At 68.2% G+C, this 22,957-nt stretch overlaps 3 protein-coding genes across 9 annotated transcripts in view; 1 reads left to right on the top strand and 2 right to left on the bottom strand.

The window, feature by feature from the left end:
* LRP1 (LDL receptor related protein 1) overlaps positions 1–3,762 on the bottom strand; it is a 79,211-nt gene extending 75,449 nt beyond the window's left edge. The window contains 1 exon segment of the mRNA XM_053967712.1: positions 3,684–3,762. The gene's annotated coding sequence lies outside the window, so the exon portion shown is untranslated.
* A 3,226-nt stretch (positions 3,763–6,988) lies between these two features.
* Positions 6,989–17,077, top strand: STAT6 (signal transducer and activator of transcription 6). Of its 7 annotated transcripts, none has more exons than XM_053967461.1 (20): positions 6,989–7,114; positions 10,322–10,451; positions 10,557–10,695; positions 12,251–12,334; positions 12,420–12,724; positions 12,839–12,970; positions 13,081–13,269; positions 13,341–13,428; positions 13,518–13,640; positions 13,747–13,839; positions 13,983–14,189; positions 14,266–14,360; positions 14,447–14,583; positions 14,684–14,830; positions 15,014–15,083; positions 15,339–15,464; positions 15,550–15,651; positions 15,751–15,816; positions 16,146–16,221; positions 16,305–17,077. In XM_053967461.1, exons 2-20 carry the CDS (start codon positions 10,336–10,338, stop codon positions 16,455–16,457), a joined length of 2,448 nt encoding a protein of 815 aa, XP_053823436.1. In that variant the 5' UTR covers positions 6,989–7,114; positions 10,322–10,335; the 3' UTR covers positions 16,458–17,077. The 7 variants fall into 7 exon arrangements, with proteins under 7 accessions (XP_053823436.1, XP_053823435.1, XP_053823434.1 ...); XM_053967460.1 differs by having other exon boundaries at positions 6,990–7,114; positions 16,146–16,224; XM_053967459.1 differs by having other exon boundaries at positions 6,990–7,114; positions 16,078–16,221.
* A 354-nt stretch (positions 17,078–17,431) lies between these two features.
* On the bottom strand, positions 17,432–22,355 carry NAB2 (NGFI-A binding protein 2). Its single transcript, XM_053967505.1, has 7 exons — positions 21,313–22,355; positions 19,548–20,349; positions 19,211–19,344; positions 18,707–18,758; positions 18,411–18,543; positions 18,124–18,324; positions 17,432–18,009 (listed from the first exon to the last, which is right to left on the bottom strand). Exons 1-7 carry the CDS (start codon positions 21,702–21,704, stop codon positions 17,915–17,917), a joined length of 1,809 nt encoding a protein of 602 aa, XP_053823480.1. The 5' UTR covers positions 21,705–22,355; the 3' UTR covers positions 17,432–17,914.
* Positions 22,356–22,957: the final 602 nt, after the last annotated feature.

Genomic DNA, 22,957 nt, shown 5'->3' with positions numbered 1-22,957 from the left:
GCTCCTGGCCCTCACCCTGCCCACCCTGCCATCCCCCTCCCCACCTCAGTCAGCACTGGGAGGTGACCTGGATGTTGTCACAACCTTGAGGGGCAGCCAGGTCCCCCCGTGCCCTCCTGGAGGGGAAGGAGTCGTCCTTGGTCCTTGCCCAAACACCCTCATCCCAGGCAGTGGGAGGATGGATTTTGGGAGCCAACCCTCTCTCCTCAAAGCTTCTCGTGCCACCACCCCCGTCCCCTTGGGCTGACTCCAGGGCTGTTTTCGGGACCCCACCCAGCAGCTGGTTTACGCAGCTTTTCCCTTCATTTGTCTCTGATTTTCCACTCCAATCCTGCTGTTCCTGTGAGGAGAGGGCAATGCCCGTGCAGCAGAGCAGAGCCTGGACAGCCCCACTGAGCAACCACGGGTCAGGCATGGGCTGGGGGCAAAGAGGAACCACGGAACACCAGCTGGAGCCAGCTCCTCCAGAGGAGGATGCTCCAGGAACCAGGGCCTTGGAGGCACAGGGAGGACCTGGATGGTTTTGCTCCCCGTCATCCCAACCAGTTCTTAACACTGGAGGAAAAGCATCACCAGCTGGAGCAGCCCCCGCTCCTTCCCGGTTCGCAGGCTCCCCCGGAGCACATGGAACCGGCACGGAGAGAACACGAGGAGCGAGTGGTGGGGCTGAGACACCGAAGGCGAGGGGGCTGCCACAGCTGCTCCCACCCCCACACCGCCCACTGCGCCTCGGGAGCTTCGGGAGCGGCGAGGAGGCAACGCCTCGGCTTCACCCCAAACCTGGCACCGCTGCCAGGGATGCTCCAGAGCTGCCCCATCCTCTTGACGCCAGCGCCTGTCGTGGACAGGGAGCCACTGGGAGTGGGATGGGGGCCACTGGACACCACAGCAGCACCAGGCACCTCTCAGGCCAGGAACAGAGCCCCACGGGGCTACTGGAAGCCCAAGGGTCCTGCTGGGATGCTCCACACAGGAATGCTGGACACCTCACGGAGGAACCCCCGGCCACTGCCCCTCCAGCACCTCCTTCTCCTCCCAGCACCTCAATCCTCCACTCTTCACCTCCACTGAACCCAGCGCAGCTCCGGGCGTGTCCGTGCATGCTTAGGGAAGCGGCGTGTGCACACCCACGCGTGTGCACACGCATGGGAACACACGGAAAAACACACGGGAAAACACCTGGGAACACACAGGCACACGTGGGGACACCTGGGAAAACACGCGGGCACACAGGGACGCACAGCGGGACGTGCCAGACCACCAAGGTGGCAAGAGGGAAGTGCTGCACCAAAACATCCCAGCCACCCTCAACCACAGGTATTACCAAAACAGGAACAGGGTGATCCCTGCCTGCCCTCACTCCACTCCTGGGGCTCTGCCACCACAGGGTCCAGGGATGCCCCACACTGCCCCAGCAAGTGGCAGAGGACCAGGCAGGCAGGAGCTGCACACCAGTGCCCTTTGTTCCTCATGGAAGAGCTTCCTCCCACCCCACAGCTGGACTTTGTCCTCCTCTTCTCCAGAAACAAGCAATGAGCTTCCAGAGCTGCAAACAGAGGCCGTGAGTGTGAGGAATTGGCTCTCCAGACAAGGATGGGGACCTGCATCCTGCTCCCAATGATGTCCTGGCTTCTCCCAGAGCCCCACTGTACCCAGCTGGGACAGGGGGAGACTTGTATCAGGGAAACCAGAGCCCAGCCAGGACCACCAGGGTTGAGGCACCAGCTCAGGTGGCACCTTGGTGGCACATTCTGCCCCTTAACCAACCCAACCACATGCTTGTGGTGCCTCCACATCCGCCACATGCCTCCACATCCTTCCACCCACAGCCTCACACAGCTCCCAGCACCCCGAGGTGGTGGAACAGCACCTCGTCCCCATCACAGTCCCCAAAGGGGAGCCCCTCAGGAGGGGGACGTGCACCAGGAGGAAGGGGTGTCTCTGCCCCACTCCAGCTCCTGGGGTGCGGAGACGAGGATGGAAGAACTTCCCTCCAGCTCATCATCTTTCCGCAGCCTCGTTTCCAAAGGCAACGCAGCTTATGCAATGAGCGATGCCTCCCTTCCGCCCCCACCAACTTCTGGATCCGCCGGATGCTCCGAGCCACCTCCGAGCGGGGACGATGCCTCTGAGCCCGGGTGTCCCTGGAGGGGTGACCCCGGAGGGCTCAGCTGTTGGCCACCTGCACCGCCGAGCTCACCGGGCGGGTGCCAGCGGCTCAATCAGCCCTGCAGGTGCCACCGAGGGGAGGCTGCAGGGTGCCCTGAGCTGCTCCGCTGCTGTCACCTCCCTCCAAGGACACAGATCAAGTGTCCACATCCCCAGTAGGGTGAGGAGGGGCTGGAGGATGGAAACCACAGGCTCCGGCCTCCTGCAGCCCCAGACATGAATCTGGGGCAGGGATCTGGCGTTTGCCCAAACCTCCTCCTCCTCTCCTCCATCCCTCCGACCCGGTGACGGGTCAGATGCTGCCACTGCCACGACACCAAATCCCTTCTCCCGCTTTGCTCCAAGGTGGGCAAAGAAGCGGGACAGAAAAACCTCCCCCTAAAACAAAAAAAACAACCCCCTCTCGTTCATCCATCATTCTGGCCTCTCATTTCACCAGGCCGTTCCCGTACGGACAGAGGGGAATCCGTCACGGGAAAGCCGAGACTCCCCCATTTCGCTGCTTTTGAAGGGAAAAACAGCCCGGCGCTTCCAAGCGCTGCGAGAACTTCGCCACGGCCGCCGGTTCCCGGCTGGAGCGGCTGCCAGCGCGGAGCACGGGCGCTGCCAAGAGCGGCCCCTCGCACATTCCCAGCCCGGCCATGGAGCTGACGAGCTCAAGTATTTACTGAATAGATCAATAAGGGCCGGGAACGCGACGTGCACGGCTTGGGAACGAGCGGCTGGCAAGGAGCTGGATGGACCGATGGGGGGAGGCTGGGCAAACGGACACACGGACGGGGGGACGGACAGCCCCGGCCGCTGGATAAACATATTCCCAGTGCCACCAGGCCCGGTCACAGCCAAACTCCGCAGCCGGGCGTCGCGGCTCCGGGAGAAGCAGCCCCGGTTATGCAAGAGGGGGCGCGTGGGGCGAGGCCGGGCTGTCACGGGCACCCGTGGGACCGGCGGGACCCCGGACCCGGCCACCACCGGCACACCGGGACCCCCGGCCCCGGCTCCCGCAGCGGTGCCGAGCTCCAACTTTCCTGCTTGGCTGCGGGGAAAACTTTGGATTCCAGAGGAAAATGGGATGGAGGGCGGGTGGGAGCCACGGGAACGGGCAAAGAGGAGAAAACGGGGAGCGCGAGCGAGCGGCCCCCGCGGCTGCGGAGGGACGGAGCGGGGAGTGCACCGTGCGCTGCGGAGGGGTGCGGGGAGGACGCGCCTCCCCAGTCCGGCCCGCTGCTCCCCGCTGCTCCCCGCTGCTCCCCGGTCCCTCCGGTGTCCCCACGGCTCAGCGGGGCCGGGCTGCGCCCGCTCTGCTTTGTCACGGCGGCGGTGGCGGCGGCGGCGGGGGGGGGGGGGACGCGCAGCGCCCCCCGCCCCCTCCCCTCCCCGGCCCGGCCGAGCCCCGCGCCCCCGACAGCGGCTGCGGGGCCGCGCGGCTGCGGCGCCTCCCCTCCCCGCCGGTGTCCCCCCCTCCCCGCCGGTATCGCCCCGCGGGGGTCCGGCCCCGCCGCCCCCCGACTCACCTTCGAGGGCGCGGGCGGCGGGCGCGGCCAGCAGGGCCAGGAGGCTCCGGCGAGGGCCAGCAGCGGCCCCATGCCGGCGGCTCGGCGGCGGCGGCGGCGGCGGCTCCTCACGCCGTGCTGCCCGTGGGGCGGCGCGTCCCGGGCCCGCGCACCGACATCCGCGGGGGGCGGGCGGGGGCGGGCCGGCGGCCGGGCCGGGCCGGGCCGGGGGGCGGGCGGACCCTCCGGGCTGGGCGGCGGCGGCGGGGCCGGGGGGCGGCGGGGGATGGGGAAGGGGGGGGGGTGGTCTGCGCGCGCCGCCGCCGCGGCGGAGGGAGGGAAGGCGGTGATTTTGGGGGGGTGGGGGGAGATGGAGCGCGCGCCGCCGCCCGCCTGACGTCACCGGGCTCGAGCCGCCGCCGCGGACGGGAACGGGGAGGGGGGGGGACACGCGCGTGGCGTTGGAGGGGGGGGGGTCCCTGCGCGCATGCGCGTGCGGTGCCGGGGCTGCGCCCCCCGGTGGGTGTGGGTAGGGACAGGGTCCGGGCAGGGGTCCGGGGTCGGTACCGGTATCGGTCTCGGTATGGTCCGGGCAGGGGTCCGGGGTCGGTGTCAATAATGTACAGGCAAAGGTCCGGTACCGGTATCGGTGTCAGTATGGTCCGGGAGGGGTCCGGTGCCGGTGTCGGTGTCGGTACCGGTGTCAGTATGGTACGGGAGGGGTCCGGTGTTGGTGTCGGTACCAGTGTCAGTATGGTACGGGCAGGGGTCCGGTGCCGGTGTCGGTGTCGGTATCGGTGTTAGTATGGTACGGGCAGGGGTCCGGTGAGAGCGTCAGTGTCAGTATGGTCCGGGAGGGGTCCGGTGCCGGTGTCGGTGTCGGTACCGGTGTCAGTATGGTCCGGGAGGGGTCCGGTGCCGGTGTCGGTATTGGTGTCAGTATGGTACAAGCAGGGGACCGGGGCCGGTGTGGTGCAGGTACAGCGCTGCCGGTCCCGTGCCCACACGCGGTACCGGCCCGCGATGCCACTCCAGCGCCCGGCCCGTCCCTGCTGTGGTGGTCCCCAGGTGCGGGGGAGGCCCAGCTCCCCTCCACCGACATACGGTACCGGCTGCGGGTCAGAGACGGACGAGGCAGCAGGACCCCGTCATCCGCAGGGGCAGCGGGACCCTCGGCGTCCTCTCAGGGCTGCAGGGCCTTCAGTGTCCCCCAGGGCACTGGGCCCTTCACCATCCCCAAAGGCAACAGGAGCCTCGCCATTCTCCCAGACAGCAAAACCATCACCACCCCCAAGGGCGGTTCCCCCAGGGCAGCAGGACCCTCGCTATGTCCGAGGGTAATGGGACCCTCACTGTCCCCCAAGGCAAGGGGTCCCTCATCACCCCCCAGGGCACAGGACCCTCACTGTGGTCCCAAGGCAAGGGGTCCCTCATCACCCCCCAGGGCACAGGACCCTCACTGTCCCCCCAAGGCAAGGGGTCCCTTGTCACCCCCAGGGCACAGGACCCTCACTGTCCCCCCAAGGCAAGGGTCCCTTGTCACCCCCAGGGCACAGGACCCTCACTGTCCCCCAAGGCAAGGGTCCCTTGTCACCCCCAGGGCACAGGACCCTCACTGTCCCCCAAGGCAAGGGTCCCTCGTCACCCCCCAGGGCACAGGACCCTCGCTGTCCCTCCAGCCGTCCCTGCGGGGGCTACAGGAGCAGAGCTCAGAATCGGGGGGCCGGAACAGCCCCGTCATGGGGGTCCCGCCATCCACAAGGTCGGCCATCACTCACCCAACTCCAGCTTTGACTGAGAACCGTGACGTCAGAGCCATAACCGTGACGTCATCCACTGGCCACTCCGCTGCCTGCCAGGGCCCGGGCCGAGGAGGGAGATGGGCAGCGGTGCCGGCGCCGTCATCAGGCACCATCCGACCCCTCCGCGTGATGTCATATGTTTTTTTAATTATGTCACACGCCTGCTCCGCCCCACTCCGGTCAGGCAGCTGCGGGGGGGGAGGGTGATTCAGGCTGCTGCGGCGCCAGATGTTCGGGAGGAGGTCCAGATGTTCCCGGGACGCCGCCCTGCAGAAGCGCCAGGGTGGCAAAAAGCGGTGGGCTGGAGGGGTTCTGGGGGCCAGCTCTGTACTCCCCATTCCCCCAGAGCCCCCAGACGTCGCGCAGGACCCGGGGAGCGGGGGTGATTCTGATTCCTCCCACGCGTGGGTCCCGACCAGCGCTCCACAGCCCCCTGCCCACTCGAGACCCTCCTGGACGGGGGCGTGGGGAGGCCGGGAAGCCCCTTCCCAGTCCCGAACAACCCCGGCGGGTGTCCCGCTCTCCCGGGATGTCCCGGTGCACAGTGGACGAGCCGCGCTCACGGGGGCCCCCCGGGCACGTTTAGTGCTGGAAATGGCAGCACGGAGCCACGGCGGGAGGAGCCGGGTGGAACGCGGGGGAACCCCGTGGTCCTGCCCCAGCTCCGGTACCGCATCCCCAGCCCCGGTACCGCAGCACCGGCCCCGGCAGCCCCGGCCCCGCAGCCCTCGGTTCGCCCCGGCGGCACCGCGGTGCGGCAGCGCCCCCTGGCGGCCCCGAGGCAGCCGTGCCCCGTGCTGCCCCGCCGCTCCGGTGGGCGCGGGGGTCGGAACGGCTGAAGGAGCGCCCCGGGGCGGGGCGGGTACCCCCGTGAAGCACCAAGTCCCCCCAAGCAACGAGCACCCCTTTTCAGTGCCCCCGCTCCCGTGTTCGGCTCGGTACCGGAGGGCGCTGGCAGAGGCGGGCGCAGCCCGGGACCAGCCACGGGCTCGGATCTCAGGACGGGGAGCGGGGATCAAACCGTGCGGGGAAGGTGCAGCCCGGGACCAACGGCCCGGCCCGGTGCACACGGGAACAGCGGTGCCACGGAACCGGGCCTGCCCCGGTGCGAGAGCACCCTCGGGAGTGGGCGGGGGGCACCCACGGGGATGGGCGGGGGGCTTGGAAGGGCAGCAAAGAGGGACCTGATTAGAGCAGGAGTAGGGTCAGGAGTGGGTGTCACAGATGGGGCGGGGGGACACGCGTGGCTGCGAGCGGTGGGTGTGTGAGGGCTGAATGGGGCAGATGTGCGGTCACGAGTGGGATATGGGGTAAGAGTGTGGTCATGATGGGGGACAGGAATGGAGATACAGGGCAGGAGTGGGGTCACGACTGGGTGGGGGCTGACATGGGACGGACGCGGAGCCGGCGGGTGCCTCAGCCCCTCGGTGGGGACGTCCGGAGATCCCAGGTCCTACCGAGGCTGGTCCCGGTCCCGGCGCCCTCCCATCCCTTCGCTCGCGCGTCTCCTCCCCCTTCCTGCGCTCGGCGCTTCCCGGCGGAGCGGGGCCGCCGCGGGGACCGGCCGCGCCCGCCGCCGCTATGGAGTGAACGAGAGGCCGCGGGGCCCGGCCGCACCGGCCGCCCCCCGCCCGCCGCTGCTCTGGCCAGGTAACGGCGGACGGGACCGGGGACTCTGCCGCTGCTTGGCACCTCCCGCCCCGGCTCAGAACTCGTGCAGGGGCACCGAGCGGGGGGCCGGGGGGGGACAGGGCTCTGCGGGGTATCCCAGGGGTGGGGGCTGCCCGGGACTGGGGGGGCTGTCCAGGGGCACCTCCCTGCTCCGGGGGTGGGCAGTGCGACGTGTGACAGGCTGAGCGAGGCCTGTGAGGGGGAGCGGAGTGACTGTCAGCCCCTCACTGCGGTGTTTGGGGACGGGATGGGATGGGGAAGGGGCTCCAGGACCGGTGGTGCCGAGGCTGCATCGGCCGCCCAGGTGGAAACACAGCCCAGCTCGACCCAAAGTCCGGAGCACCCGCTGCTGGGTGTGTGCAGAGGATGGCACCCAGCTCTCCTGGCACCCCGCTCTCCTGGCTGGGCGCTGTTTGGGGACGGGGCGTGCGTTGGGCAAAGGAAGACCCCTTCATTCCCCCGTCCCGCTGGTGGACGTGGACAGCGAGTTCCTGAGACGGGAGCGGCACCGAATCCAGGCCGGGCTCCCCGAGACGTGAGTCATCCTGGGCTGGGCCGGCTGGGAAGGCCCCACTCCTCTTCCAACGAACCAGAGGAACTTTCATGCCCCGAGTGGTCAGCAGTGGGCAGCTCCCCAACACGTGGGTGTCCTCCCCGTGGCACTGTCACCAGTGTACCACCGTGTCCTGTGTTCTGGCCTCAGCCTGGGCTGGCAGCAGTGGTGTCCTCAGCACGCCGGGGAAACTGAGGCACGCTGAGGGGCAGAAATGTTCCTCGGGCTCTTCCCGGCGAGGGCAGAGTCAGTGAGAAGTCCGGGTGTTCATAGCATTTGGAAAACCTCGAGAGTCGGTGTGAGAGCCCCGAGGAATTTGCGGGCAGGACAGGGAGCGTGCTCTGAGGTGCCCCGCAGGGTGAGGAGGGTGCGGAGGGACCCACCCGCACCAGGCTGGGAGATCGCGGAGGGCAGCGGGGACATGGCCAGGGGTGGGATCCGTCCCCGTCTCCCCGACACAGCCCGCCCGAGGATGCGGGGCTGCGGTTGGCTGCCAGCAAGGGCTGGTGGTTAATGAGTAACATCCGTGGGATGTACGGCACCGCAGGACCGGGAAGGGGACGGGGAGCGTACGGCAGAGCCGGCTTGGGAGCAAGGTTTCCTGTTGCAGTGAGAGCACAAAGCCCGTACTGAGACTGTGGGGGTCCCTGAGCCCCCTCTCCGTGCCGGGGCTCCTCCTGAGCCACCTCCTCGCCCGGGAGTCCCCCAGCCCCACGGGTAGGCAAAGCCCTTCGGGTGGAGGAGGAAGCGAAAGTGGCTGCGTCGAGGAGGTTTGGGGATGGGGAGCGGGTGGGGGGCGGCTGCTCCCCGTCCCCGGGAGCCGTGTCCTGCCCCGTGTCCAGCCGGTTTCCCCGACCACAACACAGCTGTGACCTCGGCTTCCCGGGGTGACCTGGAGGAGGGTCCCCCATGGGATGTTGCCCCCAGGAGGGAACTGGGAAATGCTCTTCTGCAGAAGGAGAAGGAGAGGGAAACCTGGAAATTATGATGGGAAGGATTCAGGGCACGGCTGGGCTGAAGGAGCTGCTGTGACTGATGCCAGGAGGGGACAGGCAGGTCTCCTGCCTCGAGCTCCTCCTGAGCTGTGGGAGGAAGGAGCAGAGCAGCTTCTCCTGCAGCCTCTCAGCAGATCCAGGCATGCCTGGCTTAAGGCTTACGCTGCAGGTTGGCGCTTCCAGCCAGCAGCTGCCTCCCAGGGCTGAGCAGAAATACAGGTTTAATGGGGCAGGAGGATGGGGATTAACCTCGAGGGTGGCAAAAGGAGAGGCTGTTTTTCCCCTCCTGCCAAGAATCCCGCTTGGACTGTGGGGAAAAGCCCAGCAGCATTCCCAGAATTGCTGTGCGCGTTTCCCACTGGGCATTGACCCCCTCGGAGTAACCTCATCCCCTGCGGTGAATCCTCGGGATCTGCTTGCTCCGGGCAGCGTGGAGTCGAAAGCCAAAAGCATTTCTGGAAGGCGCCGGCCTCCAGCCACCGTGGTCGGTCCCTTCCTGGGGTGTCACACGGTGCTCCGTGAGGGCTGGTGACCCCACACCGCCGGCCACGCCGGGGTGCTCCCGCTGCAGGGCCCGGGGCAGGCCGCAGGCGTTTGTTTGCTCCGGCTGCGACGTTGCCCAGTGACGCTGGCTTCCTTCCCCTCGCAGGGTTCTCGGAGTCTCTCAGCTCCACCTCCGCCCTGCGCCTTCGGCGGCTCCGCGCGGCCCAGGCCCGTGGGGAACGCGCTGCCCCCGCGGGGACTCGGGACGTGACGCGGCTCCGCGCTCGCCCGTCCGCCTGAGGGCACGGCGGGCCGGGCCTGCGCCGCCCGGGGGTCCCGCCGGTGCCCCGGCCCCTCGGCTGGGCCGTGAGACGCCGGCGCTGCGGGATCGGGCCTTGGCCCCGGGCGGGGCCGGCGGAACCGGCAGCGAGGTGGGGCCGGGGCTGCGGCGGGGCCCGAGGGTGCGAGCGGGGCGGGAGCTGTCGGGAAGAGGCGCGGGCAATGCTGAGGGGACGGGCTGGGATTGTTGGGGTTCCAACGCCCACCTTGGGGTGCGGTGGGGCCCTGAGCCTCCAGCCCGGGCATTCCAGGTGGAATTCCCCACGTAGCGCCTCATTCCAGTTCTGTTCTTGCTTTTCCTGATCTCTGGAGCTCACCGAGCGTGAGGGGCGGCTGGGGAAGGGGCCTTCCTTGCGGGGGACACCTGAGGAAGTTCTGGGGGGCAGCCAAGCCGCCTCACTGGGGTCACCCCAGTGGAACGGCCTCACCAGGTTTGGGGGAGTTCACACTTCTCCCACTCCCCGGAGTTCCGCACTCTTCTGGCTCTCCCAGCTCTCCTATGCCCAGTCCAGCAGCACTTGCCCATCCCTTTGAATGTCCTTGTGGCAGAAGGAGCAGGGAATCCCCGGAGATGCGGGAAACTGAGGCACAAGTGGGCTGCCAGCCCGCCCAGGATTGCCCAAGAGGCTGATCCTGGATCAAGCTTCCCACTCCTCCTTCTCCTCCTCCCCAGCCCAGTGGAACAGCAGGTTCAGACGTGGAGAGACAAGCAGCAGCTCTCGCCCCCTTCCTGAGGGGCTCTTGACCCTCAAATTCCCATGGCTGGGCTGGGAGCTGCTCGAGTGGCCCTGCCCCCATCCCCTCTCCTGTCTGCAGGTGACTGTTCCAAGATGTCCCTCTGGAACCTCGTGTCCCACATGCCACCAGAGGAGTTCAGCAGCCTCTCCACGGAGTTTCCCCGGAGCCTGCGCTGTCTCCTGGCCGAGTGGCTGGAGAACCAGCCCTGGTGAGTCTCCCAGGGCCCTTCCTCCCCAGAGCAGCGCGGGGCTGGGGGTCACACAGGGGAGGGTGGGGGATCCATGCCCGTTCTCCCAAATTTTCCCCTCTCCAGGGAGTTCATCAATGGCTCAGACGCCTTCTGCAGCAGCATGGCCAGCAGGATGCTCTCGGACATGCTGGAGAAACTCCACAGCGCTGCCGGCAGCGATGGGCAGCAGTGCCAGATCCTGCAGCAAGTCAGCAACATCGAGGTGTGCAGGGACCCTGGGGCTGGGTCACACCAGGATTGCAGCCAGCTCCCAGGAAAACTTGATTATTTTATGCTGGAAGGGCTCAATGCCTAAGGACAGTCGCCATGTGACACCCTTTTCCAGGCTTGTGAGCAATGAGCGGACTCAGCAATTGGGTTTTTGGGGTCTCCCAGAGGACAGAGGGGGTTTGTTTGCATCCCAGGGCTGTCCCAGGTTCTGCAGCCCAGCGGCCCACAGGCAGCTGCCACATCTTCCCTGAAACAGTCCTGTGGGGCCTCTCCTGAGCCCCTCAGCCCCCACAGCCCCACTCGCCCCCAGTTGTTGGCACCTGGGGGCTGTCTCAGCAGATGTTCCCCATTTTCTGCTCGAGCGTTTGATTTCTCCTTCCTCCAGGCCGTGTGGGTCTGCATTTCCTCCTGCCGTGAGCTCTGGGTTTCATTTTTGGGGCTCTTTCTCTTATCAAGGCTGTTGGAGTTGCTCTGTCCCTTTCACAACCCTCTGATTTATCCCCTCTGGCCAGCGGAGCTCAGAGTGCCTCAGCTGAGCAGGGCTCACTCCCAGAGCCCCATTCTGGTTGAAAACTCTGCTTTTTTGGTAACAGACCTTTTTAATATCCAGCATTTGGGAAAGGATCAGCTTTAGTCACAACTTTTGGGGAGCAGGGTGACTTTTCAAAACAAGACTGTTGCTTTTTGCTGTAGGAAACAAGCAGATATTTCAGCTTAGGGATTATTTATTATTATAAATGCTGATGCAGAGCAGCCCTCCTGTGTTCCCTCCTCCCTCCATCCCTCATCCCAGAACACCAAATCTTCATTTCTCCATGCCTGGCCAGGCTGTTCCCTGCTCTTGGTGCTGCTGTGGCTAGGTGGCCCCCAGGATGGGCAACCACAGGGCTGGGGATGCAGGTGGGAGCCAAACCTGGGCCTCTCATCCCCTGAATCCCACATTTCCCTTGGAAGAGCCCACGGGGGTACCAGTGCTGCATCCAGACCCCCGCACTGGACCTCCCACCGGCACAGGAACCCACCAAGCACGTCATCAGCCATTCCCCCATCGTGTTTCTGCTGCTGTTTTGGGAAGTAGCTAATTTGGGAAATGCGTGAAGGCCAGAGGAGCTGGCACGGGACATGGCAGGCAGAGCCAGCAGGGGAATTCCTTTGCCTGTTTTCAGTGGAAAGCATTGATCCACCCAGGGAGAGAGTCTCCCCCAGGTGTCAGGCTGGAGGCTGGAGGAAATGCTCACAGGAATGGAGAATTCCTTTCAGTTTGGATGGTTTTTTTTTTTTTCAATTTGAAGTTTATTCTTCTGCTTTTTATTCCAAAAAATGGAGCCGGGGGGCGATGATCCTGATGTTCCCTCCAACTCCAGATGTTCCATGATTCTCTGCACTATTTAAAGTGGTTTTAAAGCTGGAAATCAGCTCTGTGGTGGTTGTGGAGCCCCTGAATTGCCTTGGCCAGTTGTTGTGGGAAGGGGCTGGGCTGGGAGGGGGCCAGGAACAGGGGGCACGTGTCTTGTCCCCCCTGACACCCCCCATTTGTGTCCCCCCAGAACACATTCCGCCGGGACCCGCTGCGGCTGGTGGCCATCGTGAGAGCCGTCCTGGAGGGCGAGAAGGCGGCCGTGCTCAAACGGGTGGGTGCTCCCTGCCCCCCTCCGGGGCACCCCGAGGTGCAGGACCAGCCACAGCCCCCGCTGACCCTGCTCTGCCCTGCCCCAGGACCACCACCTGCCCCTCAGCTTCCACCGGCGGCAGGAGGAGCTGAAGTTCAGCCTGGGGCTGCAGCGGCTGCAGCACCGAGTCCGTGAGATCCAGGCGCTCCTGGAGGAGGGGCCAGGGCCGGACAGGGCTGTGCAAAGCCCCGTGGCCCCCAGGGAACTGCCCACCCTCATCCTGGAGGCTGTGAAGGAGCTGGAGGCGGCCAAACAGCAGGTCCTGAAGAGGATCCAGATCTGGAAGAGACAGCAGCAGCTGGCAGGGAATGGGGCCATCTTTGAGGAGAATCTGGCACCGCTGCAGAAGAGGTGAGGGAGCACAGGGCAGGGCTGGGAGACCCTGAGCAACCTCCTGCTCCCTCCGCCGGCCCAAAGGGCTCTGGGTGAGTGAGGGTGGGGTGCTGAGGGTCCCCCTTTCCCCAGGTGCGAGAACCTGGTCGAGGTTTACTTCCAGCTGCAGCAGCAGGTGATGGCAGCAAGCACAGAGCTGGGGCCTGAGCTGCTGTCCCGGCTCCTGGAGCGCTTCAACGAGGTTTTGTCCGGCCTGGTCAAGAGGTAACAGGCTGGGGGCTGTGGTGGCCAGGGGTTGAGGTGGGCCTGCAGGGGCTGGAGGCAGAGCTGGCAGGGCGTTGTGCCAAGTGCCATGGTGTCCCTTTGTACCTCAGCTCTTTCCTGGTGGAGAAGCAGCCCCCACAGGTGCTGAAGACCCAGACCAAATTCCAGGCAAGCGTCCGGTTCCTGCTGGGCCCGCGGCTGCTGAAGGCAGCGCCCAAGCCCTACATGGTGAGGGCTGACATGGTGACAGAGAAGCAGGCACGGGAGCTGGAGCTCAGCAACTACAGCAACACCCTCAGGTGAGCGGTGGGTGTGGGGCCAGGGGGGCTTCCCCACTGCTGTTCCTCTCCTGACCCCCTCCTCTACCCAGCGAGAGCACGGGGGAGATCTTGCACAACACGGTGGCCCTGGAGACCAACCCCACCAGCGGGAACTGCTGCGCCAACTTCAAAAACGTGGTAAGTGCCACCAGCAAGAGGCTGGGCTGGGGGCTCCACTGGGTTTTTGGAGGTCCCGAGGCTGGGGATGCTCAGCTGTCCCTCCCCAGCTGCTGAAGAAGATCAAGCGCTGCGAGCGGAAGGGCTCCGAGTCGGTGACAGAGGAGAAATGCGCCGTCCTGTTCAGCACCAACATCACCTTGACCCCCAGCAACGTCTCCATCCACCTCCAGGTACCATGGGATGGGGCTGAGCCTTCCCCTGTGGGACATGTGTGCTGCACTGGGACAGTCCCAGGGCAGCCACCACGCCTGGCTCAGGGCCACTCTCTGCCCCCAGGTCCTGTCTCTGCCCATTGTGGTCATCGTCCACGGGAACCAGGACAACAACGCCAAAGCCACCGTGCTGTGGGATAACGCCTTCTCTGACATTGTGAGTGCCAGGAGCTGGAGGGAAGGAGCTGGAATGTGGGGCTGACTGGCTCTGGACTGGGGGGAACAGTGCAGGTGGGAGCAGGAGCCCAGGGGTGGTGCATGGTGGGTGTCCTCTCCTGATGATCCCCTGCCTGGCCACAGGACCGGGTGCCCTTCGTGGTGGCCGAGCGCGTGCCCTGGGACAAGATGTGTGACACCCTGAACCTGAAGTTCATGGCAGAGGTGCAGACCACCAAGGGGCTCCTCAAGGAGCACTACTTCTTCCTGGCCCAGAAGATCTTCAATGACCACAGCGCCAGCCCCGAGGACTTCCAGAGCCGCCACGTCTCCTGGGCCCAGTTCAACAAGGTGACTGGGAGGGCTGGCCAGGGTGGGCAGGGGCCAGCATGGCCATGGGGAGCCTCATGGCCTCTCTCTGCCTCAGGAGATCCTCCCTGGCCGGGGATTCACCTTCTGGCAGTGGTTTGATGGAGTCCTGGACCTCACCAAGAGATGCCTCAAAAGTTACTGGTCGGACAGGTGGGTGCCCTGGGGTTGGGCTTTGGGGGTCCTGATCCCACCCCACTGCCCTGGATGGTCCTGATCCCTATTCCCCACCTCTCCAGGCTCATCATGGGCTTCATCAGCAAGCAGTACGTGTGCAAGCTGCTGAGCATGCAGCCGGACGGGACCTTCCTGCTCCGCTTCAGCGACTCCGAGATCGGGGGCGTCACCATCGCTTACGTCATGCGGGGCAAGGACGGTGAGACGGGGTCAGGTGCTGTGCAGGGGCGGGGGGTCCTCACTGCCAGGGGGTGTGGGCAGTTACGGGAACCAGCAGTGATGTGTCTCCCCTCGCTCAGGCTCCAGCCAGGTGGAAAACATCCAGCCCTTCTCTGCCAAGGACCTGTCCATCCGCTCCCTCGGCGACCGCATCCGCGACCTGGGGCAGCTCCGTAACCTGTACCCCAACCTCCCCAAGGACCAGGCGTTTGGGAGTCATTACAACAGTGAGTGGGGAAGGCCGGGATGGGCCCTGGGCTGCCCCTCTGCACCCCAGCAATGCTGCAGGGGGGGGTCATGCGTCTCACCCAGGTGGCCCCAAGGCTCGCAGGGGCAACTGGGGCTGGTAGAGATGGTTGGCAGGGCATGGTGGGGGTGGTGGCTCACGGATGCTTCTCCTCCCTGAGCAGAAGAGCAGACAGGCAAGGACGGCCGGGGCTACGTCTCCACTGCCATCAAGATGACTGTGGAAAGTGAAAGGTGGGTGCGAGGCCATATCTGTGCTGGAGGCGTGTGCACATGGGCCAGGCTGGCCTGAGCATCCCCCTGGGCAGAGAAATCCCTGACTGGGAAAAGCAGAGCTGTGCTGGTGAGCGAAGAGCCCCCCCGTGGGCCCCCAAGCTGTGCTGGGGCAAGTCTGTGCACCTCCCAGCCTCCCCCCGAGCACCCACTGGCACATGTCCCCTTTCAGAGCCTGGACCTGGCAGTGCTGAAGGGGTCCATGTGCTTTTGCAGGGACCAGCAGCCTCCAAGCACCATGGGGGCCCCCCCCGAGGCCCCCCAGGCGCCAATGTTCAACCTGCCTGTGCTGCAGCACGAGCTGCACCCTGAGAATCTGCAGCCACTGCTGGCCCCTATCTGGTGAGTGCCCTGCTGTGGGGTGTGGGGTGGGGGCTGTGGTAGAGCCCCCCCCCCCAATCTGAACCTCTGTGTTTGTGCACTGCAGCCCTCCCACTCCATTCTGCCCCCAGCCCATGCCCACGGGCTACCCCACGGTTGAGAGCAACATCATGATGGTCCCCGACAGGCTCGCCTCCCCCTTCCACAGGTAGGAGCAGGGCAGGGTGGGGGGCAGGGTGGACACCCCTCCACCCCCAGCAGGGTTAGGGGTGTTCCCCCCCTCTCTGAGTGCTCCTGCTCCCCGCAGCCCATCACCGATGCTCTCGCCTCCCTCGCTGTCCCACTGCCAGGACCCTGCCTTCAGGCCCCCCGGGTAAGACCTGGCACGCAGGTGGAAGGGGGGGCACCCTGCCCTGCACCCCATTCTCCCACCCCCAAACCCCCTTCCCAGTCCCGGGCTGGCAGACCTGGAGTGGCCATCCCCAGCTGACCAGTGCTCCCAGTGCTCTGCTCTCCTGTGCTCCCAGGAGGAGCTCCACACCAGCCCCCCACAAAGCGAGCAGTGCCCCCCCAGTGCCTTGGGGCTGGTGAGTGCCCTGTGGGACAGGGTCTACACCGTTCCTTGCCACCCCAGACCCTTCATGCCCAACCAGTACATGCCTGGGGAGGTCTCGCAGCTGCTGCCCGCGGGTCCCCCTGCAGAGCCGCGGGACGAAGAGATGCCCGAGCTGCCCCCGTTCCAGCCCGTGGAGGATGCGTCGCTGCAGAGCCCTCCGAGGTGGTAAGCACGGGGAGGGGTCAGCAGGGGGAAGCCCCTCCCAGTCCCCCCCCTCCCGGTCACCCTGCTGCTTCTGTCCCCAGGATGTCGCCCAGCATGGAGCAGCCATCAGCCTCGGAGTTGGAGCAGCTCCTGGAGGTGCCCCTGTTGCCCCCCTTCGCGCCCCTCCCGCAGCACAGCGGGTACCCCAATTCCAGCCTGTCCTCCTGGGGGCTGGGGGACGCGCGGTGGGATGACAGCATCCGGCCAGGACACGCGTGAGGGGGCTCCTGGGGTGGGCATCGGACTGGGGACCTCCCCCCAACTCTCTCCCAGCCTTGCCTGGGTTCATGGACTTGATACGACTCCTGCAGGAGTGGAAACTCCAGCTGGGAAAGGCGGGGTTGGGGGGATTTGGGGTAACCCCCGTCCCCCCCACCTCCGTGCATTGCTGCCCGCCCCCGCCGCTGCCGGGGGGTCCTCGGGTGAGGGGTGCAGGCTCAGGGGCCCCGTCCTGCGTGGGGAGCACCGGCAGCCGCACGCGGTGCCCCCAGCCCACGCCGCCGGCATGAGTCACCGCGGGGGCGGGAGGCGGCAGCGCGAACGGCGCCGGGGCGGAGGTGCCAGCCCGGTGCCCCCGGCGGGAGGGACAGCGGGACCCCCGTAGAGGGGGACACGGCCCCCCTGCACCCCCGCAGTCAGCGCTTGCTTTGGGGTTTTGAGCTGTTTCCCCGCCCCTCCCTCCAGGCTGGAGCAGGGGGGGGGGTAGGAAGATAAGCCATAAAATAAAGTTTTATTCCAAAATAACAAAATAAATAATCTACTGTACACGGTACAAAGGAAGAGTCGCTAATGCTCTAAAAAGACACCACACAGTCCTAACGGGGGTGGGGGGAGGCGGGTGGGAACCCCGGGGCTGGGCACGGTTTGTAGGGGGGGAAGGAGAAGGAACCCCGAGGGGTTTTTTTGGGGGGGAGTGTGGGGCGGGGGGGGGGGAACAGCACCTCCCCAGTGCCCGTCAAACGCCGCCTGCGTCGTGCTGGGAGGGGGTGACACCCCACGGCACGTGTGACGCCCCCCGGCACAGGGACCATGCTTGAAGCACACGCAGGTATCGGGGTGCGTGGGGGGGGGGGGGGGCGTGCGGGGGCTGCGGGGTGGGGGGGTGGGGGGGTATTTACAGCCGATGCGGTGCTGGGGGGGGTTTGGGGGGGGGTCGCAGGGTGGGGGGGGGGGGGGGTGTGCACAGTGAGCTGGCACGTGCTGCGGGGAGGGGGCTGGCGGCTGGTGCGTGGGCGCTGCGGGTGGAGGGGGGACCGTGTGCCCGGCGTGGGCGGCAGCGCTGACGCGGGAGCGCACAGAGCGACGCGTCTGTCCCCGCGCGGTGATGGGGCCGGGGGGTGGGGGGGTGGGGGGGGGGGGGACGGTCAGCACGGGGAGGGGGGGGGGGCTGTACAGGGAGCTCCAGTCCATCGAGGGCTCCCCAGCCCTGGGGAGCGGAGCCGGGCGGGATGAGGGTATTGCTGCTGCGGGGAGTCGCATCCCGCCGCGGCTGAGGTAACCAGAGCGTCGGTGTGGGACGGGAGGGGGCCGGGGGGGCTGTGGCTGAGACCCCCCCCCCCCACCCCCAAGCTCTCCGGGCCCGGAGCACCGCCGCACCCGTCCCCCAGCACGTTATTGCTTCGTTAATGGTGGCGGGGGGGCTACAGGGGCCTCACTGCCTGCTGGTCTCCTGCTCCACCTTGATGGTGCCCCGAGGCGGGTCTGGGGGGGCCGGAGGACCCCGTTCTGCCAGCCCGTCCTCGAACTCTGTGGGGAGAACACGGAGATGGCGTCAGGACACGATTCTACAGCAGAAGGCAGCGGTGCCGTCCTGACCCCTGCCCGCGGCAAAGCCCCCCCCCCGGCCCCGCGGGGGCTCACCTGGTCCCGGGGGCTTCCCCGGCAGGCAGGGGCTGAGCCGCCCCACGCGGTCGTGCGAGACCAGCCGGGCCAGGCGCAGCCCCTCGTCCATCAGCGTCTGCTGGAGGATGTGGCGGCTCCAGAGCCCGTGGGGTGCGAGGCCGAGGGGCACGTCAGGGGCCGCACCGGGCGGAGGGGTCAGCCGGGGACAGGCCCCCGCCGCTGCCGAGAGAGGGGCGACAGTCAGCGCGAGGAGCCAGGGGCCGACCACCACCAGCCGCCCAGGAAGGGGAGGGACCCCCACTCACCCTGCAAGTGGCCGTCGAGGCTCTCCCCGGAGAGGCTGCCCGTGTCCTCCTCCAAGCTGGCTCGGTACCCGGCCCCGGGGGGCTCCAGCCCCACCGGCAGTGCCAGGAGCTCAGGGCGGCTCTGCTCTCCTGCCTGCCAGGAGCACACAGGTGAGCAGGTCCCCTGCACCACCCACCCCAGAACACCCACGGCCGTCACCCCAAGCTGGCATGGGCAGCCCCGGGCACGTTGCACCGTCACGCCCACGCTCACAGGTGTGCACACCTGCACACGCTCCCGCTGCACCTGCACCCACCTCCTGCTTGAGCCGCTTGGCCACGACGGCACCGCTGTCCTCGGGATGGGCCCTGGGGGTGGAAAGGGGCTGTGTCAGGAGTGGGGGTGGCCACACTGAGCAGAGCCACCAGGCAGGGCAATGCCAGAAGCTGGGGTTCTGGCACGGGTGGAATTGGGGGCAGAAAAAGAGGGAAGCAGCTGGAGAGCAAAGGGAAAATGCAGCCCTGGCATGGCAGGCAGGGGACTTTGGGGATGGAGGCAAGAGATAGGGCATCCCCAGCGGCATCCCTTTGCTGCCTGGCATCCCTTCCCACGCCTGGCATCCCCGTCATTCCCATCCTCCCCACGTCCCACGCTCCGAGGTCAGGCAGAAACCACCCACGCTGGCAAAAGGGAACTGGGGGCCGCAGGGTCCTGGCCCCATCCAGAAGTGCTGGACCATGGTGCAGCTCCCAGGGGGCAAGGGGGTGACAGCCAGGCCCTCCCAGGCCTACAAGGGGGGGTTTCCCAGGCGTGGGCTCACCTGGCGACCTTGAGCGAGGACAGGTAGGTGCTCTCCCGTGCCACCTGCCGTGACAACGAGAAGAGCTCGACGCGCCGCAGCAGCAGCGAGTTGTCCCGCAGGCAGAACTGGGCCGCCGCCTCATTGATGATGAGCTGGGGGCAGAGATGATGCGTGAGTGGGGACAGGGACGGCAGCGCCCACGCAACCCTCGGCGAAGGCAGTGCCGGCTCCAGGCTGCCGGATGCCACCTGCGTGGGAGGAGACCTCGAATCCCACCCACTCACCACGCCCCCAGAGCCGCCCCGCTCCCTGTCCCAACCCAGCACATCCCAGGAACTTCAAGCTCGGAGCCCACCTCGTGCAGGGTGAGCTGCTTGCCCTCGCGGCGCCGGGCCTCGCCGCGGCCGTAGATCGCGCTGTGCCGGCGGATCTCCTCCTCCTTCTGCCGGTCACCATCCTCCAGCTGGAAGATGTGCCCCACAGCCTTGGCCAGCTTCTTGTTGAGCTTCATCAGCGCCCGCAGCTCGGCCTCGCCGCCCCGGGGGCAGCTCTGCAGCAGCCGCTCCACGCTCTCCACCACCGTCCGTGCCAACTCCGGCTCCAGCTCCGTGCCCACCGCCTGCTCCCCGCTGCTCCCGCCCGGGGAGAAGGGGGGACCCCCCGGCTCCTCGTCCCCGCCACCCTCCGACTCGGGGGTGCTCCTTCCCGGCCACGGTGGAGCCGCTGACGGTGACAGCTTCTCCCCTGGCTCCGTGGGGCTGCGGGCTGGGGGCGTCCCGGCGCTGCCCCCTCCCTTGCCCGCGGCCTCGCCGGGGCTGGCGTGCCCGTTGCTGAGCGCCTTGCGCCCGCCGGCCTCAGAGAGCTTGAAGAGCGGGATGCTGCTGACCGGGACAGCCGAGACGGGCTGGCTGAAGAGCCCCGGGTTGGAGGCCCACTCGCGCAGGGCCTTCTGGAGGCGGCGGACGTGGAGGGGCTTGGTGGCCATGCCCACCAGCGCCATGATCTCCAGGAACTCCTCCTCGCCTGCCTCGCAGAGCTGCTGCACGTCGTCCCCCCCTTGCTGGATGAAGGTCTCGTAGTAGCCCAGCAGGTTGGCTCGCTGCAGCACCCGGTACAGCTGCAGCTCCCCCAGCGTGCGGGGCAGGGCCATGACGAGCCTGTGGTGGACAGAGGACAGACGGACTCACCACCGGGATGGACGGACATGCAGGAGAAACCCCCTCCCCACCCTTGGGCCTGGGGGTACAGGGCAGAGGGAGCATTTCCGTGTATGGGTGTTCCAGTGTCCCTAAACCCCACGGGGTGCCCGGTCCCACCCGTGTTCTCCAGGCTGGGATGGTCCCTGCAGCCACAGCCCCTGGACATGGCACAGACACGAGTGGGGTCACCCTCATCCCAGCCCCTACCCTGGGCTGTGCCCAGCCTCTGCCCCCCCCCAGCCAGCAGCCCCTCCATGTCAGGTCCTCACATGGGGCAGGATACACATCTGGGGGCTTCCCCCAGCCCCCCCAACCCCGGGGGGATGTGCCAGTGCCGATCCCACCATGGCCCCAGCCCCCTGCCCTGCCCGTGCTCTGTTCCCCTGCGGTCCCCTGGATCCCATCCCTTCCCTGGTGACCCCGCCCTGCTCGGTGCCCCCATCCTCACCCCGGTCCCACCAGGGCCATCCTCCCCCAGCGTCCCCGCACCTGCGTGGTGCCCTGCGGCGCCCCGAGCCCACCCTGTGCCCCACTCCCCCCCCCATTCCTGCCAGACCCACCGGGGTCACCCCTTCCCCGGGCTCTCTGCTCTGCCCGGTGACCCCCGCAGTTCCATTCCCCCCGCCGTCCCCACGGTCCCTCTGTGCCCCCAACGCGGCCGTCCCCCCACGAGCCCCCGACCTCTCCCGGTACCCTCCGGTGCCGCGGTGCCCCCGGTCCCATCCTCTCCCCGTGCATCCCGGACCCGCCCGGAGCCCCGTGGCCAACACCCCTTGGGCCCCCCGCCCTGCCCGGTGTCCCTCGTCGCTCCGTCCCCCTCCGGTCCCCCAAGTCCCACCATGGCCACCGTTCCCCGGGACTCCCGCCCTGGCCGGTGCCCCCCGGTGCCCCATCCCCTCCCGCCGTCCCCCGCTCGCTCACCGCCGCCTGGAACCGCCTCCGTCCGCTCCGCCCGCCCCGCCGGGCGGCCGGGGAGGGGCGGGGGGGGCTCCGGGGCCGGCTCTAGCCGGGGGTCCGGGGGGTGCCGGGGCTCGGGGGGTCCCGCGGCCGGGCCGGGCGCTCTCCCTCCGCCGCGCCGCGCCGCTCTGCGCGCCGCCCACACGGGCGGGACCGTGAAATAGCAGCGGCCCCGGCTGCGCCGCGCGTGGGAGGCCCCGGGGGCGGATCCCGCGGCTGCCGCCCCCGCCGAGCGCGGGGGGGGGGGCAGCGGAGGGGGCGGCAGCACCGGCCCCCCTTCTTCCCCCCCCCCCCCCCCCCCCACCGGCACCGGAGCAGCGGGAGGGGAGCGGGAGCGGCGCCCCGCACGGCGGCATCGGGGGTCCCGCAGCCCCGGCAGGGACCGGGCAGGACACGCGTGGCACGGGGGGTCCGTGGGAGAGGCAGAAGCCCCCTGTGGGGACACGGTGCTCGGTGCTGGCGCGGACACCCTGAATCCCGGCGGGCCCGCGCTCGCAGCATCCCCGGTCTCGGTGACAACCCGACCGGGCGCGGGGATGCTCCGGGTACCGGCAGCGCTGTCCCGGCAGTGCCCCCCCGGTGCCGGAGCCCTCGCGGAGGGCTGGCACTCGGTGTCACCGGCACGCACACGCTGCCACCGATGGGCTTCGGGGTGAGCACGCCGGCGGCGCCCCGGAGCAGCGGGAACGGGAGCGGACGGAGGTTTCTCGGGTGGGCTGGGGGGATGCTGAAGCCCCTCGCCGGCAGCACCGGGGTCCCTCCCGCCGGAGCGGAGGGGAGGGGGGGGTGTCACGGCCCGCACCCCGCTCCGGCCCTGCGTGGCTCGGCGCTATTTATACCGCGACCGGCGCCTGGCGTGGGGCCAGAGCCGCCCCCGCGCGATCCTGGCCGGGGGGGCCGTGCCGGTGGCCGGGGCACATCCCCGGAGCTGCCGGGGGATCCCGCACGGGCTCGGTCCCCATGGCGGGGGTCCTGCCCCGGCCCTCCCGGTTCACCCTCTCCCCACCGCCCACCCTGTGACGCCCCCCCCCCCCCCCCTCCCTTTCTCCGCGACCAAGCGTCCGGCGCGGCGGGGCCGTTCCCAGCCCCGGCGCTGCCCCCGGCTGACGCACATCCTCCGCCCACGGCCCCGCCGCTTCCCGGCTCCGCCGCCCACGGCCCGCGGAGGGGGAGCGGGGGGGCCGCCCGAGCCCGCTCCCCCCTGCCCGCCCACGGGCGGCCGCCGCCCCACGGGGGGCGGGACCCAGGCGGAGAGCGGCACCCCCTTCCCGGGGCTGGGTGGGCCTCGCCGCGAGGGGACGGACGGTGCCGGCAGCGGGGCGAACCGGAGCTTGACCCGTGGGATGCGGGACCCCCTCCGCGCCGCGGGTCACCGGTGACCGTCGCGCCACGCCCGCGCTGGCAGAGCCCCGTCCGGGCCGGAGGGACCCGGTGGGGCCCGGTGGGGCCGGTGGGACCCGGTGGGACCCCGGGCTCGGCTGCCGGGGGAGGGGCGGGGGGCGGGACCTGCGCGCCCCCCACGCGTGAGCCGATCACACAAACAACGCGAGGCCGCGCCCTGATAGGCGGAGGCGGTTGTCAATCACACTGGAGAAACGAGGGGGGTGGT

This window comes from Vidua chalybeata, chromosome 30, assembly GCF_026979565.1.
Source record: "Vidua chalybeata isolate OUT-0048 chromosome 30, bVidCha1 merged haplotype, whole genome shotgun sequence".
Classification (NCBI taxonomy): Eukaryota; Metazoa; Chordata; class Aves; order Passeriformes; family Viduidae; genus Vidua; species Vidua chalybeata.
This window is presented reverse-complemented; position numbering and strand designations above follow the sequence as displayed.

Bases quoted from the DNA above. Each gene is read 5' to 3' on its own strand.
- STAT6 (XM_053967462.1), top strand. From the start codon at position 10,264: ATGGCTGGGCTGGGAGCTGCTCGAGTGGCCCTGCCCCCATCCCCTCTC. The intron at 12,335-12,419 runs GTGGGTGCTCCC...GCCCTGCCCCAG, and splicing joins AGGCGGCCGTGCTCAAACGG to GACCACCACCTGCCCCTCAG. The intron at 13,641-13,746 runs GTACCATGGGAT...CTCTGCCCCCAG, and splicing joins ACGTCTCCATCCACCTCCAG to GTCCTGTCTCTGCCCATTGT.
- NAB2 (XM_053967505.1), bottom strand. From the start codon at position 21,704: ATGCCGCCGTGCGGGGCGCCGCTCCCGCTCCCCTCCCGCTGCTCCGGT. The intron at 20,350-21,312 runs GTGAGCGAGCGG...TGTCCACCACAG, and splicing joins GGAGGCGGTTCCAGGCGGCG to GCTCGTCATGGCCCTGCCCC. The intron at 18,544-18,706 runs GTGGGTGCAGGT...TGCTCCTGGCAG, and splicing joins CCAAGCGGCTCAAGCAGGAG to GCAGGAGAGCAGAGCCGCCC.